The sequence below is a fragment of the Prionailurus bengalensis genome, chromosome A2, assembly GCF_016509475.1.
Source record: "Prionailurus bengalensis isolate Pbe53 chromosome A2, Fcat_Pben_1.1_paternal_pri, whole genome shotgun sequence".
NCBI classification, from domain to species: Eukaryota; Metazoa; Chordata; class Mammalia; order Carnivora; family Felidae; genus Prionailurus; species Prionailurus bengalensis.
The window spans coordinates 115,378,460-115,397,066 of NC_057348.1; the positions used below are offsets into that span (position 1 = coordinate 115,378,460).

At 36.2% G+C, this 18,607-nt stretch overlaps 1 protein-coding gene across 1 annotated transcript in view; it reads left to right on the forward strand.

Annotated features, from left to right (window-relative positions):
- STK31 (serine/threonine kinase 31) overlaps window positions 1-18,607 on the forward strand; it is a 73,010-nt gene that overhangs the window by 43,205 nt on the left and 11,198 nt on the right. Inside the window, exons 15-22 of the mRNA XM_043589094.1 lie at window positions 176-307; window positions 1,798-1,899; window positions 3,567-3,647; window positions 5,492-5,617; window positions 6,233-6,358; window positions 6,746-6,832; window positions 7,487-7,636; window positions 12,103-12,225. Coding sequence (XP_043445029.1) covers window positions 176-307; window positions 1,798-1,899; window positions 3,567-3,647; window positions 5,492-5,617; window positions 6,233-6,358; window positions 6,746-6,832; window positions 7,487-7,636; window positions 12,103-12,225 — 927 coding nt within the window. The remainder of the gene's footprint in view (window positions 1-175; window positions 308-1,797; window positions 1,900-3,566; window positions 3,648-5,491; window positions 5,618-6,232; window positions 6,359-6,745; window positions 6,833-7,486; window positions 7,637-12,102; window positions 12,226-18,607) is intronic.

An 18,607-nucleotide genomic window follows, 5' to 3' on the forward strand; every position in this document is an offset into this window, starting at 1 on the left:
AAGAAATCAGTTAGTAGAATTGTCTTGTTGAAAATTGTAGAATTTCTTATTTCATTCTGAACTCAGTTCAATACTAGTTGAATTTTAATAGAAATATAATAAATGGTCAGTAAGTGACTTCAATAAATATTGTTGTCTATGTTTTGAAAATACAATAACTTTTTTTCTTACTTAGTTTAAGAGGCAGATTATCGAATATTTAAATAAAAGCCCCAATGTGGATCACTTGCTGTCCATTAAAAAGACACTGAAAAATTTAAAAGCTCGACTGAGATGGAAATTGGTTGAAAAGAATAATTTGGAAGAAGTAAGGAAACTCTTGGTTCTTGCTGAATTCTGTGTGTACCTCATTTTACTCTGCTTCGTCAAAGTAATGTGTACATACATTCTTTAAAATAGGAGAACCATTATTTACATTTTGTTTTATATATTTCATGTTTTTTCTTTGTATGTAAGTAAAATTATTACATTAATAGTGTGAACATTTTACCATGTCATTAAATGTTCTTTAGAAACATTTTATATTGCTGCCTTGGTTTTTAGTAACTGTAAATCCTTGAGAATAATTTAAAAATTCTTTTGGTTTAGACTGTTACAATACCTGTTATAATATACACCTATTAAAGCAAGGTACTCCTCTAAAGGTAGAATTTTGTCCTAAAGTATTTTTAAGATCATGATGTTTTTTGTTAGCTCTCTTTTTAATGGCTGGACAAACTATTTCTTGTGAATATACTAAGTTGTTTTCATATGATAATAGAACTGGAAGAATTAAGACACTCTAATCTGGACTAACCTTCTGCTTTAGGTTTGAAATTGAATAAATTTGTAATTCCTTGGGTTCCCTTGAGGATTTGATTTACAGACAAAAGGAATCCTCATTATATCTTAATCCAACTTGAACTGTCTCTCTTCCTCTTTGGAGCACTTAATTGGGCTTGAAGTGAAACTAATTTAATGGTTTAAAGATTTTTCTAGCTTCTTATTCTATTTTGGGCTGTGGGGAATGGGGTCTTTTTTAGTTGAAATTTTTTAACTTTTGGAGAAATACAATGTTGAAAACATATGTACTTTTTAAGGTGGCTAATTTATTATTGGAGTTTTGTGGAGTCTTTGTGAGTCCTACATTGTCTTTCCTTTAATAGACATACCATACATTTACTCATTTTTTTTTTTTTTTAAATTTTTTTTTTTTTTTCAACGTTTATTTATTTTTGGGACAGAGAGAGACAGAGCATGAACGGGGGAGGGGCAGAGAGAGAGGGAGACACAGAATCAGAAACAGGCTCCAGGCTCCGAGCCATCAGCCCAGAGCCCGACGCGGGGCTCGAACTCACGGACCGCGAGATCGTGACCTGGCTGAAGTCGGACGCTTAACCGACTGCGCCACCCAGGCGCCCCTTACTCATTTTTTTTTTTAAACAAAATCTCATGTAGAAAACAATTCCAGGGAATGTAATTGTATTCTTGTTCCTATTCTTGACATTTACTTTGTGATGGCAGTTGGTCATCTTCTTGGAGAAAATGTATAGCAAATTAAGAGACCAGAAAAATCTGTGTTCATTTATGTCTTTAGTTTTTAATCCTTTTTGTAGGTTTGGGAAAAATCAGTGTTAGAATAAAGTAATAAATATTAATTCAGCGGGTGTTATGAGGGTCTGTTATGTGCTAGGTACAGAAGGATACATAGAAATCAGAGCGATTTGTTATAGAAGTTATATTCTAGTATACTAGGAAGACTTGTTTTGAGTCTACTTTAATAAACCTGTAAGGTCACTTTTTTCTTTCTGGTTAAAGTCTGATGACCATGATGGATCTGAAATTGAGAAAATAAAACAAGAAATAACTGACTTGCGCAATAGTGTCTTTCAGGAAGTTTATCGTGAGCAGGAGGAATATGTAAGTATTTAATTCTTTGAAGTTTTGAATTAGTTTTTACTCTAGAAATTGAATTCATATATCCATTTTATGAAGTAGACTATAATGACAAGGCTGGAGATTATATTGGCATAGTTATGTTTGCATAGTAATGTTTATGTGACTTTAGAAATTAATTTCTGATGAGAAAATAATTCATAACCATTGTACCAAATGTGGAAATCACAGAAAATTATAAAGAGGAAAAAAATCACCTGTAACTTTTCCATACAGTTATAACAGTAGTAATCACTGTTAACTTTTTACTTAACTTCCTTTTAGTCTACTTTCTGCCTGTTTTTGCAAGAATCAAGATTATAACACAAACATACTTTTGCATACTGCATGTTTTCTGTTTCATACAAAGCTAAAGATTTTTTCCTTTATTAAAATCTAAATGAACACTGTTTTAACGTAATGCTGCAATGAAAACACTAATGGGGCAGTGTAATTTAGTTGAAGAATATAACAGAATGCAACTACCTGATTTTTGGGGGCAAATTACCTCTTTAAGTCTCTATTCTTTTTTTTTTTTTTTAATTTTTTTTTCAACGTTTATTTATTTTTGGGACAGAGAGAGACAGAGCATGAACGGGGGAGGGGCAGAGAGAGAGGGAGACACAGAATCGGAAACAGGCTCCAGGCTCTGAGCCATCAGCCCAGAGCCTGACGCGGGGCTCGAACTCACGGACCGCGAGATCGTGACCTGGCTGAAGTCGGACGCTTAACCGACTGCGCCACCCAGGCGCCCCCTTAAGTCTCTATTCTTATGCTAATATTTAGGAGAGTTTGTGAGTGTATTTTCTTTTTAAAATGGAAGGATCTTTTCCATTTTAAAATGGAAAGACTATTTTATGTTTCATGGATGTTATGGGGAACAAGTAAGGTAGACACTGCTTTGAACATTAAAAATACAATGAAAATAATACACATTTAAAGTGTTATAGTTTATAGTAATCTCATCTGACTGTGTATTTAATTATTTTCCTTATGTGTATTTAATTATTTGCCTTATGAACCTTGGATAAATAGCTGTCTCCCAGTGACTTGACAAGTATCCAAAAGTTTTACTTAATAAATGTGACAAGTGACTTTTCTAAGGATCCTCAGTTTTCACATTTGCTTCACAGTAGCTTTTGTAGGGCTGCATATTTGTTTCTTCTTTCAAGGATTTTATGATTTTTTCTCTCCTAAATGAAATAGCTATTATTTTAAAATGTTAAGTGTGTTCTTAATATTTTGAGAAATGATGACAATTCTATGATGCAAATTGATGTTATCAACACATTTTCATTTTAGCTGGGAAGTGATTATATACTTTGATTTTAGGCAAGATATTGTGCCTATTTATGTATACCAAGAGTAAAATTGGTAATTAAGTTTTTCTTCTATTAGTAAGATGGTAATTGAGATCCAAGATGACTGGTAATTGAGATCCAAGATGATATTTCTTGTGGTAGAAGGCAAAGTCAGTGATTACGTATCTTATTAGGCTATCTATATACAATAGATTATGTATCTTGTTAGAGATACAATAAGGGAGTTACTGGTATGTTTTTTTTTTCCTGAAGACCAACATGTCACAATTGAATATATATGACCTATACGCATACATATAGATCCTTAATGAAAATATTTTTTAAATTTAGGAGAAGCTGAATAGTTTGGTACATAAATGGTTTCCTGAGCTGCCTCTCCTTTTTCCTGAAATAGGATTACTTAAGTACATGGTAAGCTTTGTTGCCCCTGAAAATTACTACTCTGCAGAGAGGGTTAAAAGTGATGGTACAATCATGTGTTAGTGTTAAATTTATCCTTACTATGAAAATGTTCCTGATGAATAGTTTCTGGGTAATGTTAGAACTTTTCCTCAAGATTGTCTTTAGTATTGGCATATTGTATTTTAATGTTTATATTAATTTGCATGTTTGTTTCTGTTTTCTCTTTTCTTCATGTCTGTTCAGTACATTGCATGGCACTTGTTTGAATGACAGGTGTTTATTTTCTTAAATGATAAAACAGTTTTAGCTATTGTTTCAAGAGTTAGAATAGGGGTGCCTGGTTGGCTGAATCGGTTAAGTGTGTGACTGATTCCAGCCCAGATCATGATGTCACAGTTTGTGAGATCGAGCCCCTGTCAGCTGTGCTGACAACTGGAGCCTTTTTGGGATTCTCTCTTTCCCTTTCTCTCTGACCCTCCTCCACTCACATGCTCTCTCTTTCCCTCACTCTCTCTCTCTCTCTCAAAATAAATAAACTTAAAGGAGTTAGAATAAAAGCAGGACAGTGCCACTCATGAGGAATTTAAGCAGAATATATTTTTTAAGTTAAAGCAGGTAGTAAAGAATTCTAGAGAACTGGTTAAGTAGAGATGTTGACATGGGTATAGTTTTCTAGGTAGGCAGGATTCAAAGCGTGGGAGATCAATGTATTAGATAGAAGGGTAGTATAGAGCAGGATTGGTAAACTCTGACTCTTAGGGCAGAGTCTATTAGCTCTGTGTTTTACATTGCCTGCTAAGGATAAGGGACTAGATGAAATATCTATTCTGTAAGATTGTCATTAAACTCATGATAATAGCTTAAATGTAGTACAGAAAGGGTTGTACACATAGACTTATGAACTATAAATATGTAAAATTAAAGTCTCCTTAAATTGTTACAGCAATTACTATCAAATTTTTCCAGGCTAGACTTTAAAATAATGTGGTGTTTTCCTCATAATTATTTAATTCTAGCTTACACACTCTCTCATGTAGGATGCATGGTGGGTGAGTATGTGGTGCTGTGTAGGACTTGGAAATTAGTTTTTAAAAATGTGCTGATCTCTTCATTATGGAACGTTATAAAACATTTTAATCATAGCTGATGGACTCTTTTATTGATTTTAAGTTGTTTGTGATGTATGCCTAGGAAACCCCTGTTGGTTGATTATATTTTGTGGTTTACTTAAATATATTGACAACACATAAAAATAAAAACCAGAAAACACTTTTGCAACCCTTCTTACTAAAACTACACCACGATAAGATTTACCTTGATCTAAAATGTTGGTAGTCAGGTTTTAGTGCAAAAATTTTATTCCTTTTAAAGAGTGGCAGAAATATCTAATAGAATTAAAATATTTGAAAGCCATTTTCACTTTTCAGGATTCCACTTCAGAGGCAGAGGTGTTAGAATTACTTCATAGGGGTCATAATTTTTAGAGTTCTCATTCTCATTATGCAACCTTCTTTGTATTTGTCATCATTTTAATATTTTTTAGGAAACACATGAAGTTTTCCAAGTAAACATCAGGGTTTTTTGGATGCATGTCTGATTAACCCAGTTATATTTAGAATTTGTTCTGGAACTGTAGCAGCCATTACATTTATGTTAATTATACTTTGGGTGAGAGGATTTCAAGAGCTAGGAACTAAAAAAACTAGGAAGCTTTCAGTATTTTTATTTTATTGGTTTCTCTAGTAGGGTTGATGATGTTCAAACCATCTCATAGCATGTAGTTAATTATGTCGATGATTTAAAAGTAGTGGAATTGTTTGGATTCTTCAACTGTAACAAAAATTTGTGCCTAGAAATCTGGTGGTCTTCTTACTATGAGTTTGGAACGGGATCTTCTTGATGCTGAGCCCATGAAGGAACTTAGTGGCAAGCGCCCTTTGGTTTGTTCTGAGGTAAATGGACAGATAATTCTTTTAAAGGTAAGTTTAAGTTTTGATTTATGGGAGATTCAGACATATTACAGGGGAGTGGTGGCATTACTTTCAGGAAAATGAAAATCCACTGCTTGTTTTTTGAATTATATGAGTTGACTAGCCTGATGATTATGCTTCCAGTTTGGCTGCCAGACCTAATTTTGAATTCAGAGTTTCCCTCATTTCCCTAAATAACACATGTCTTTAATTGGATACACTTGGTTTTCTTTTTTGGGTGAACTTATTACTTTCTGTCCAATTCTAGCCTTTTAAAGTTCTTATTTTCTTATGCTTCTCTTAGAAATCTCAGCTATTTTGCCAATACAGTCTTCTCTTTGGCTACTTTACTGATCTGGGAAACTGTTTATCATAATAGGATAATTAATTTGGCCATTGTGGCAGTGTGTTATAGAATATTTATTAAGGTATAGGTAGAATTGTTCTTTCTAAATTATAAAGGAAATTTATATATTCAAAGCAGGTAGAAAAGGTACTTATACAATTAAAAAATAAAATTAGATGTAATTTAATTTATAATTACTATGTTTAAGTTGGAATGATGTATAACTATAGTAGGATTTTTAATGTTGGGATTATCATTGCCTCTTTTTCTGGTATCAGGGCTATTCTGTAGATGTGGACACAGAAGCCAGGGTGATTCAGAGAACAGCTGCCTATCACAGAGCTTGGAGAGAAACTAAAGAAGACTCTGGGTTGCTACCACTGATATTCCTATTTTTGTGTAAGGTAAAGTTTTTTTTTTTAATGTTTATTTTATTTTTGAGAGAGAGAGCATGATGGGGGTAGACAGAGAGAGAGGCGGGGGGACAGAGGATCTGAAGCAGGCTTTGCGCTGATAGCACAGAGCCTGACACAGGGCTCGAACTCACAATCCGCGATATCATGACCTGAGCTGAAGTCAGACACTTAACCAACTGAGCCATCCAGGTACCCTGGTAAAGTTTTTATGCTAATCTCTTACAGAAAACATTTTATTTACAGTTTTACCTCCAAGCTTTAAAAAGGTAGTTCATTCCTTTTAACATAAAGAGAAATTTATTTTGTATAATCACTATATACTGAAAATACATTGAAGAATTTTTCACTTTGAGTTTCATTCTGTTTTGCTTTTAGTCTGATCCTATGGCTTATCTGATGGTCCCGTACTATCCTCGGGCAAACCTGAGTGCTGTTCAAGCCAGTGTGCCTTTAACTTCAGAAGTGAGTAAAAAACACTATTTCTAATAAATGAGAAAATAACACCTAATGTTAGAGGGAATACTACATGCTTTATATATTATGTAAAATTTTGCCTGGTATCAGGCTATTTCATTGTCACATCAACCCTGTGATGCTGTTATATACAGATGAGAAAAATGAGGGTCACAGAGATTCAGTGACTTGCACAGGGTCCTCAGCAAGAGGCAAAGATGAGAATTGAAATTAGGTCTTTTGGTACCAAAGCCCATGCTTACAACCTGTAAGCTGTGCTGTATGTAAATTGCATAGTATAGTGTATTTGATATTATAAGTGCTTAAGTAACAGCTTTAATTTGTATTGTAAATTTGAATTAGTAATAAAAATACAGGATGCCCTGATTCTTCTTATCTGGTAACACTATTTAGTCTCTCTTTCTAGGTGCTTTATATGTTCATTATTTGTAATCTCAATCTTAGGGGCTGTAGTGTCTTAAGTTATATGTGTATGATGTTACATAATCAGGGCTTCAGGTCTTTAATTCCTTCTCTATGCTATATTCTTATTAAAGGATCATTTGGAGGTACTCTCCTGGAAAGTCTTTTAATTAAAGAAGAGATTCAGTGTTAAGATGATTTGCCTACTTCCTGACTTCTTTTTTGTGTGCTTATCTGTAGGAAGCTTTAAAGGTCATGAGAGGTGTTGCCCAGGGCCTGCATACATTGCACAAGGCTGACATAATTCATGGGTCACTTCATCAGAACAATGTATTTGCTTTAAATCGTGAACAAGGAATTGTTGGAGATTTTGACTTCACCAAATCTGTGGTAAAATATAGTGGTTTTACAAATAGGTTAATATTTAATATTATTAGACATTAGTTCAGCCTTTTACATAATATGGTAATTTATTATAAGATCTTTGCCTTGGTTAAGACATGTAGCATGTAATATAAACAATTAACTGTTACCAGCTAGGTGCTAGAACAAGAGTTTCTAAGTCTGTGTATTGTATTTTTTAAACCTAAGTATTAGGAGCAGACTAACATTATATTCATTGGCATTGACGACACTACTTGTTAATTATTTTTTCATCATCAAGAAATATTTAATTCCTTGGATATATACAAGGAAAACTCCTGTGTCCCCTTCTGCTTGTGCCCTCCCCCATGTAGATTGAATGTAGTTATAGGTACTTTGCTATTTTTTGATTAATGGACATTTTTAGAAACTTGGGAACCTTGGACTTTTCAGGGTTTTTTTTTTTTGTTTGTTTATGTAAAAGTATTTATTTTAAAGTTTATTTATTTTCAGATACAGAACATGTGAGCAGGGGAGGGGCAGAGAGAGGGAGAGAGAGAATCTGGGGCTTGATCCCATGAACCGTGAGATCATGACCTGAGTTGAAATCAAGAGTTGGATGCTCAACTGACTGAGCCACCCAGGCATCCCTGGACTTTTCCATTTAGTTTAAGTGCTGGTTCAACTACATTAGTTGCTAATTTGGTGTCTTATAACCTCAGAACAAGCAGTTTGTAGAGATAGGAGATATCAGACAATGAAAGAGCATATTGTGGTCTGTTTTTTTTTTTTGGCAGAATGGGTGGCCTCAAAATATATATGATCACAAGGGAGCAGTTTTTTAAATTTTATTTTATTTTTTTTAGAGATAGAGTGCATGTGCACATGAGCAAGGGAGAGTGGCAGAGGCAGAGAGAGAGGATCTTAAGCAAGTTCCATGTGCAGCATGGAGCCTGATGCAGGGCCTGATCCCATGACCCTGGCATCATGCCCTCATCTGAAGTCAAGAGTTGGATACTCAACTGACTGAGCGTCCCAGTCGCCCCAAGTTTCTTTTTTAAAACAACAGCTTTATTGAGATATAATTCACATATTACAATGTGTACAATCAGTACTGTTTTTCAGTATATTGACACAGTGGTGCATTGATCACCTTTCTAATTTCAGGACACTCCCTCCAAAAGAAACTCCATACAAATTTGCAGTCACTCCTCATTTCCTCCTTTACTCAGCCCTTTGGAAACCGCTAATTCAATTTCATCTCTGTGGATGTACTATTCCGGACATTTCCTATAAATGGAATCATTTAATATGTGGCCTTTTGTGATTGGCTTATTTCATTTAGTGTAATGTTTTCAAGGTTTATGTGTCTTATAGCATGCATCTGAACATCATTCCTTTTTTAAAATGCCCAAGTAATATTTTATTCTGTGGGTATACCATATTTCGGTTTTATAGTCATCATTTGATAGACATTTGGGTTGTTTCCACTTTTTGATTATTGTGAATAATGCTGCTATGGACAAATTTTTGTGTGGACATATACTTTCATTTCCCTTGGTAGTGGAATTTTTTGCTATATATATTTGTTTTGCTCTATAGTAACTCTTCCACCTTTTTAAAAAATTTTTTCTTTTAATGTTTATTTTTAACAGAGAGAGAGAGAGAGAGAGAGAGAGAGAGAGAGAGAGAGATAGCAAGCAGGGGAGGGGCAGAGAGAGAGGGAGACAGAGTCTGAAGCAGGCTCCAGGCTCTGAGTTGTCAGTACAGAGCCTGATAGGGGGCTCTAACTCATAAACCGCAAGATCATGACCTGAGCTGAAGTCGGATGCTTAACCCACTGAGCCATCTGGGCTCTTCCCACTACCCCTTTCTCCATCATTTTCCAAATATACCATTTCCAATGATTTCTAATGTCAAAGGATGATCAGTAACAAGAACATGAACCCTGGATTCAGACAGACCTTGGCTGCAATTCTTACCCTCCCACTTACTTGCTGTGTGACCTTGGGTTTTAAACTCTTTGAGGCTAAATCAACTATAAAATGGGAATAATATCTACCTTAAAGAGTGATTGTAAAGGTAAAGGTAATTAGCACGATAATTACTTAGCACATACCACTAATTGTTAATTATGTCTTCTCCTCCCAGTATGTTTATCCTTGCTTCTCACAGTGTAACCTAAAGACCAGCAGCTACAGCATTACCTGAGAGCTTGTTAAGAAATGCACGGGGTGCCCGGGTGGCTCAGTCGGTTAAGCGTCCGACTTTAACTCAGGTCACGATCTCGCGGTCCGTGAGTTCGAGCCCTGCGTCAGGCTCTGGGCTGATGGCTCGGAGCCTGGAGCCTGCTTCAGATTCTGTGTCTCCCTCTTTCTCTGCCCCTCCCCTGTTCATGCTCTGTCTCTCCGTCTCAAAAATAAATAAATGTTTAAAAAAAAAAAAAAGAGCCTCTTAAAAAAAAAAGAAGAAATGCACAATCTCCATCCCAAAAATGCTGAATAAAAATTTGCATATTAACAAGATCCCAGGTGATTCACATGCACTATAAAGTCTGAAAAGCAGTGATCTTGACAACAGACTATCTTTCAAATTTTTCTTCCTGATTAATATTTCAATCTGAAAGTAGTGTGAAAAAGTTGAGCAAAGGTGAGTTTAATCAGTATTTCAGTGTCAATAATTTTAAATGAAAATTAAAACAATGTTTTGGGGGATAACGACAGTTGACAAATCAGTATAAAGGGGGAAGAATAATTCTTGGAGTAATCATGATATGTATAATATTGCAAATGGCATGCTCAAAAGGTGAGTTAACCAGGACCCTTACCAGTTGAGAACCTTTTTAAACTCCTAACTTAGTTGTTTTTCTTAGGACATTATCTGAATTTTCAGATAAACTAATAGGATAAATATTTCAATAAATATACATTGTATAAATCCTTCATAATCCAGCATTTCTTTATAGTTTTACATTTTCATTTTCTCATCTTTTTGAGCTACCATATGAAAACCATTAAGACTGCATATACACAGGTGGCATTACCCTGTGATTTGCAGATGACTGAAGTATAAAGCGTTATGACTTATACTAGTCAAAAGGGAATTGCTCTGGGGCACCTGGGTGTTGCACTCTGTTAAGCATCTGATTCTTCATTTTGGCTCAGGTCATTATCTCACTGTTCCTGAGTTCAAGACCCACATTGGGTTTGGCTCTGACAGGGTGCCTGCTTGGGATTTTCTCTCTCTTTCTAAATAAACAAACTTCAAAAAAAAAAAACTGGTCAGACAATAAAATGTTCGCAAGAATGCAGAGAAATTGAAATCCTCAAACATTGCTGATGAGAATGTGAAAAGATAGAGGAATCACTTTGTAAAATAGTTTGGTACCTCAAAAAAACCCCAAAAAACAGGGGTGCCTGGGTGGCTCAGTTAAGCGTCTGACTTCGGCTCATGTCATGATCTTGCATGGTTTGTTAGTTTGAGACCTGTGTTGGGCTCTGTGCTGACAGCTCCGAGCCTGGAACCTGCTTCAGATTCTGTGTCTCCCTCTCTCTCTGCTCCTCCCCTGTCACTTTCTGTCTCTCTTTCTCTCAAGAGTAAAAAACAAAACAACAACAACAACAAAAAAAATTAAAAAAAAAAAAAAAAACGATCACGGCGCCTGGGTCACTCAATCGGTTAAGTGTCCACCTTCGGCTCAGGTCACAAGTTCACGGGTTCGAGCCCCACTTTCTGCTCTGTGGTGACAGCTCAGAGGCTCAGAGCCTGGAGCCTGCGTCGGATTCTATGTCTCCCTCTCTCTCTCTGCCCTTCCCTTGCTCCTGTTCTCTCTCAAAAATAGACATTAAAACAATTTTAAAAAATGAGGCGCCTGGGTAGCTCAGTCGGTTAAGCGTCCAACTTTGGCTCAGGTCATGATCTCATGGTTTGTGAGTTCAAGCTTGGAGTCGGGCTCTGTGCTGACAGCTCAGAGCCTGGAGCCTGCTTTGAATTCTGTGTCTCTCCCTCTCTCTGCCCCTCTCCCGCTCACACTCTGTCTCTCAAAATAAATAAATAAATAAACAAACAAACAAACAAACAAACATAAACAAAATTAGAAAGCAAATTAAAAAATAATGATCAGTAAGGAAGAAAAGTACTTTGTTGACTTCCAGTTTTTAAAGTTATTTAGAATTTTCAGAATTAGAAAATAGCACTCCTTCTTGCCCTAATGAACTTTATTTTTACAAGAAGTACCAATTATTTAAATAACTGGTGTTTTTTGGTTTTTAGTCTACTTCAATCTGTAATGTGAAATGTAACCAAAGTCTCACTATTAATTGTATGAGACTAATTTTAAGAGCAATTTATAATAGCAAAAATTGAATAAAAATATTTTAAAGCAAGAGAGAATGAAATATTTCAAATGAATTTGTTTTTTTTGTGTTAATTAAATGCAGAGGACTTAACTCATCTGTGTTGCCTCTAAAATTTTTAACCTGTTGTTTTTGTAGAACCAGCGAGCCTCAGTGAACATGATGGTTGGTGACTTGAGTTTGATATCACCTGAACTGAAAATGGGAAAGCCTGCTTCTCCAAGTTCTGACTTGTATGCTTATGGCTGCCTTTTATTATGGGTATGTAATTTTTTATTGTAATAGATTAGTTTCATATATATATATATGTGTATATATATATGTACAAACATATTTGTATGTACTTAAGTATATAAAGTGATAATTTTATAGTGGTTTTGCTCAACATATTGCTCTGGATGAAAAGCAGTGGTAGATTTTTAGAAGAATTAGAAAAATTTAGTAGAAAATTGTTTTTTCTTTTTTTTGTAGTTTTTTTCAAAAACTATTCATATACTTCCTGTCACCTATTGTATACTTTCTACAATTTGCTTGATATATATTTTACATATTATGCTATTGTTTTACCTTTCTTTAAGACAATATTATCAGTGAAGATAATTTTGTCCTATATTAATCTGTAAGCAGTTCCTGCATATGTGGAAAGTAAATGTTAAATGAGCCTTGAGTAAGTGTTCCTGTTTTCATTATAAACCAAATAGCTGTTTTTTAATCCATGGCTTAAACCTATTCTTTCCTGTGAATTTTGAGGGATTGGTATTAACAAGGGAGGAATATCTGTTTTTACTTCTTTTTTTTGTTTTTCTTGTTTTATATTTTTCTGTTTTTATTTCTTTTGCTTAACATTGTTCTGGAGGTTCTAGCCCAGGGGTCAGCAAAATTTTCTATAAAGGGCCAGATGGTAAATATTTTAGGCTATGTGAGTCATACAGTCTCTGCTGCTCTATAAGGTAGCCATAAAATATGTAAATGAATGAATGGCTCTGTTGCAATAAGTAAATAAGTAAAACCTTATATGGAATTGAAGTTTGAATTTCATATAATTTTAATGTGTCATGAAATAGTATTCTTTTTTTTTTCAAGTTTATTTATTCATTTTTGAGAGAGAGAGCGAGTGAGCAGGGATTGGGGCAGAGAGAGAGACAGAGAGAGAGAATCCCAAGCAGGCTCTGCACTGCCAGCCTGGAGCCCGACATGGGGCTTGAACTCACGAACTGGGAGATCATGACCTGAGCTGAAATCAAGAGTTGGATGCTTAACTGACTGAGCCACCCAGGTGCCTCGAAATAGTATTCTTTTCTTTATTTTACTTTTTATTTTTATTTATTTATTTATTTTTTAACTTTTTTTTTTTTTCAACGTTTATTTATTTTTGGGACAGAGAGAGACAGAGCATGAACGGGGGAGGGGCAGAGAGAGAGGGAGACACAGAATCGGAAACAGGCTCCAGGCTCTGAGCCATCAGCCCAGAGCCTGACGCGGGGCTCGAACTCCCGGACCGCGAGATTGTGACCTGGTTGAAGTCGGACGCTTAACTGACTGTGCCACCCAGGCGCCCCTTTATTTTACTTTTTAAATGTTTATTTAAAAACTGAGAATAAACTGAGGGTTGATGGGGGTGGGAGGGAAGGGAGGGTGGATGATGGGCACTGAGGAGGGCACTGTTGGGATGAGCACTGGGTGTTGTATGTAAACCAATTTGACAATAAATTTCATATTAAAAAAATAAAATAAATGTTTATTTATTTTGAGAGGGAAAGAGCGTGAAGGCAGGGGAGGGGCAGAGAGAGAGAGAGAGAGGAGAGAGAGAATCTCAAGCAGGCTCTGTGTTGTCAGTGCAGAGCCTAATGTGGGTTTTTATCTCATGACTGTGAGATCATGACCTGAACTGAAATCCAGTTGGGTGCTTAACTAACTGAGCCACCCAGACACTCCTAATTTTCTATTAAACATTTAAAAATGTGAAAACCATTCTTGGCATGTAGGCTGTATAAGAAATAAGCAGTGGCATAAGTTTGGTGTGCAAGTGAGAGTTTGCTGATCCTAGTTTTAGCCAGTATAATAAAACTACAAAAACAAATAAAATGCATACAGTTTAAAAATGAAGTAAAGCTGTTTTTATTCAAAAATGACATGATTAATTATGTACAGTCTTGAGGAATGTACTTAAGAGCTACTACGACTAACAAGTTTAGCAAGGTTGCAGGATGTAGTCATCATAATAATTAACTGTATTTCTCTATACTAGCAACCAACAATAGGAAATTGAAATTAAAATCATTTATATAGGTATCAAAAATACAGAGTTTTTAGGGATAAACATGACAAAAGATACGTAAGACCTATACCCTGAAAACTATGATATATTGTTGAGCAAAATTAAATAAGATGTAAATAAATGGAGAGTTGCATCATGGTCATGGACTGAAGACTCAATGTTGTGTGGATGTGAATTCTTTTTTTTTAATGTTTATTTTTGAGAGAGAGAGAGAGTGTATGTGTGTGGGAGAGGGGCAGAGAGAGAGGGAAACACAGAATCTGAAGCAGGCTCCAGGCTGAGCTGTCAGCACAGAGCCTGATGTGGGGCTTGAACTCATGGACTGAGATCATGACCTGAGCCAAAGTCGGACACTCAACTGACTGAGCCACCCAGGTACCCCTGGATGTGAATTCTTAAATAAGTCTATGGATTCAATACAATTTCAGCAAAAATGGTTCTAGGCCTTTTTTTTTTTGAAAAATTGTTTTGATGTTTATATTTGAGAAAGAGAGACAGAGTATGAGCAGGGGAGAGGCAGAGAGAGGGAGACACAGAATCTGAAGCAGGCTCCAGGCTCTGAGCTGTCAGCAAAGAGCCCAGCGTGGCGCTCAAACTCACAAACCATGAGATCATGACCTGAGCCAAAGTTGGTGCTTAACTGACTTATAAGGTATTTTATATAAATTATACCTGGATGTCAATTACTGCCTCAGTGTATTTCTTCTTATTCTGTACTTCTCTGTCAGCCTAAAAATATGGTTAAGTCTGGTGTATCACAAAAACAAAACGGGTGCCTGGGTGGCTCAGTCAGTTAAGTGTTGGACTTCAGCTCAGTCCAACTGAGCACAGCACAGCTCAGTCTGTGCTGACAGCTCAAAGCCTGGAGCCTGCTTCAGATTCTGTGTCTCCCTCTCTCACTACCCCTCCCAGGCTCGTTCTCTCTCTCTCAGAAATAAACATTAAAAAATTTCAAAACAAACAATCCATATTTATTTATTTATTTATTTATTTATTTTAATGTTTATTTTGAGAGAGAGGGAGAGAGTGCAAGCAGGGCAGGGGCAAAGAAAGACAGATACGAAGCCATCATGGTCATAGACTGAAGACTCAATGTTGTGTGGGTGTGTGAATTCTTTCTTTTTTTTTCTAATGTTTATTTTTGAGAGAGAGGGAGAGAGAGAGAGAGGAGGGAGGGAGTATGTGTGTGGGGGAGCAGCAGAGAGAGAGGGAGACACCGAATCTGAAGCAGGCTCCAGGCTTTGAGCTGTCAGTACAGAGCCCAACATGGGGCTTGAACTACCAAATGGTGAGATCATATGACCTGAGCTGAAATCGGCAGCTTAACCAACTGAGCCACCCAGGTGCCCCCACAGTAATTTCTTTACTCATTGTTTTCTATGGCACATCTTCTGAGTTCCTTTTACCTTTGTGACTGGGCATTTCTTTTACTCTTCTTTAATGCATGTTAAGTGTTAGTGCCCCCACCATTTTTCCTTACATTCTACTAAAATTTTCATTGTATAGCCTTTCCTTGGGTTTTCTTATTTACTCTCATAGTGTCTGGTACCATTTATTTGTTAGAGCTCCCACATTTATGACAGTAACCCAGTTCTCTGGCCAGAGTTTCCAGTAGTGTGTACTTTCCTGCTGCATAACTTCATCTTAATTTACTAGATACCTTATATTGTTCCAGAAAGGACACAAGGCAATTCATTCACAGAAGTACTTTAAAATAGAACAAGACATGATAAGTTGAAAGTAGATAAGAAAGAAAAAGAGGGTGTGAACATAAAATCAAACCATGAATGAGAGTACTACCAAATATCCACCACAGAAACCTGTTGAGTACTGCTGATACACAATTCATGTGTTACCATTCTTATAGCAGACACTGCAAAATGATCATGGTCATGTTCATTGGGCTCAGATATGACCTGAAAATAGCACTCAAAAGGAATAGTACTGATTGAAAAACAAGCCTTTTTTTCTATCCTTGATGAATACATTTTCTATGGATAAGCCACTATGATAGCTCGAATCTTTCTTCTAGCAATTATAAGAAAGGAAATCTAGTCTGTCATACAAACCATTATCCCTAAGATCAAAGTGGGCCAGTTAGGATAAGCACAACTATTAGTTTTTGTTTTGTTGTGGAAATTTTTACTCAGAAACAAAGAATCATGAAACTCTATACTCTTCAACCAGATTCAACTATTGTCAACATTTAATTACCAAGCTATTCTTAGGGATAAGACTAGAGGCCCTTATAAAGACAACATTTTACATTGCTAACCCTATGTCCCGAGTTACCTGATACTTAAAAAACAAAAATAGGTAATACTTATTGAGTGCTTACTATATATCTGTTACTTTGCATGTATTTATCCAACCTAATTCTTGCAGTGGCCTTATGTAGTAGACTCTGGGTCTGGAGTTCTCTCTTGTCCAGCAAGAGAGTGGATGCAGGATTGAAATGAGAGAGAGGCTAATATCCAGGAGGAGACAAGAGCCTGAGTAAGGGTCCTTGCTCCATTTTTACTAGGATCAGAAGACTTATAAGCATGATGGGAGTGCACAAAGAGACAATTAAACTGTGAACATTAACTCATAGGTGTGAGGGAAAGGGGGTTTTGAAGATATGTAGTATTAGGGGTTTTGGTCAATAAAAACATATTAGGGGTTTGGGTCAATAAAAAACAAAGTCCTGATGCCAGGCAGATGGTTGTTTACAGCAGGCATGAAGTACCCCATCTGTTTATCTTAGCTAGCCTAGGGAATAAGACAGAGCATGCTACATCAGGGTCAACAAGGCATCTATCTTTTGCTAATTAGCTCCACTCTGGGCAACTTTGCCCTGCTGCTGTCTATAGCCCTGTTTAACTATTTACCTATTTTGGTCCCTCCTTCCTGTGAAAGCAGCTTTCTGCTATTGTGCTAAACTGGGGGGTGCTTCCTCCCTGAATACCTAATCTTGTTTACCCAGTCTTGGGTATTTTCATCCTGAGATTTCCTGTTCCTATACCTTTGTCCTATATTGGGGGCCTTTGCCCTGTTTACCTAATCTTGTTTATCTAATTTTGGATGCGTACATCCTGTGTCTTTCTATTTCTTTATGGCTTGTTGACCCATCGGTGCAAGCTCAGGGAATTCCTAAGCTTATTCCCCACAGCCTTATAAGTGAGGAAACTGAGGCAAAGAGAAATTAGATGATTTGTCTAGGATCCCATGGCTGCTAAGAGGTGGAACCAAGATTCAAACCCAGCCAGTCTGTCTCCAGAATGTGAACTCTTTACTACTATCCCATTTCACCCAACTTTCCCCCAATAGCCTTTTCCAGTCATCTGAGCCAACAACTTGTGTTCTTCTTTGATTCTTCCATCTCCCTCATTTTGCCTTCTAGTTAATCATGCCTTGGCATTTTTACCTGTTATGAATTCTCAAAATTTTCCAATTATCTCTTAGATCAGTGTGCTAGTTCATGCTAATAAGAGGCTAATTAGCTTCTTAGTAAGAGGCTTGTTAGAAGATAATCCTTTGTTAAATAACAAAATGTCAACTGAATAAATTTTAAAGATCTGTTAGCTTTATTAATCAATTCATGGATCTGGCAATATCCCATCTAGTAAGTAGAAGCGAGCTCCAAAGGACTATAGAAAAGGAAAGGTTTTTAAAGGTAAAGTGGAAGTAGAATAAAAGAAATCATTTGCAAAAAATCCTTTGTTTTAGGCAAGATCATTCTCCTAAGGGGAACAAAGGGGATTTGTCAGTAAATTTCCTAGTGCTGACCAGGAAATTCCCATGTTGATTGGCTAGAGGTTACATTCCTGGGGGGAGGTTGAAACTGAAGTTAAGTTAGATATTAATAAGTCTTGGTTTACTGACTTGGGAGCTTAACTTGAGTGATACCATTTTTGGGCCTGTAGTTTTCTTTTTATTAACTTATAATTTGCAATTTGCTTTGATGCTGGATAGAATGTAGTTTTGAGGACTCAGTTAGGGTTCAGTCAGGAAAACGGAAGCCACACTTATTTTACTTCTGAAGAGTTTTAATACAGGAAATTGAAGCTTTTGTTGGAAGGTGTAGGATAACAGAGGTAAGGGAAATAGTAATCTATTTCAGCGTGTAGCACTTGAACCACATGGTTCTTAAGAGTTTGTCTGGACGCTGCTGGGAATCTCAGGAATCAGTGAGCAAATCTTACCTGCCGTTTCATTTTGTTTTATGTATGTTTTAACTTCCTTTGAGATTTCTTCTTGACCATGAATTATTTAGAACTGTGGTATTTAGTTTTCGTGTGTTCAGACATTTTCTTACTGTATTTCTCTATTTCCACTTTGATTTAATAGTGGCCAAAGAGCGTAATCTATGTGATACCATCCTTG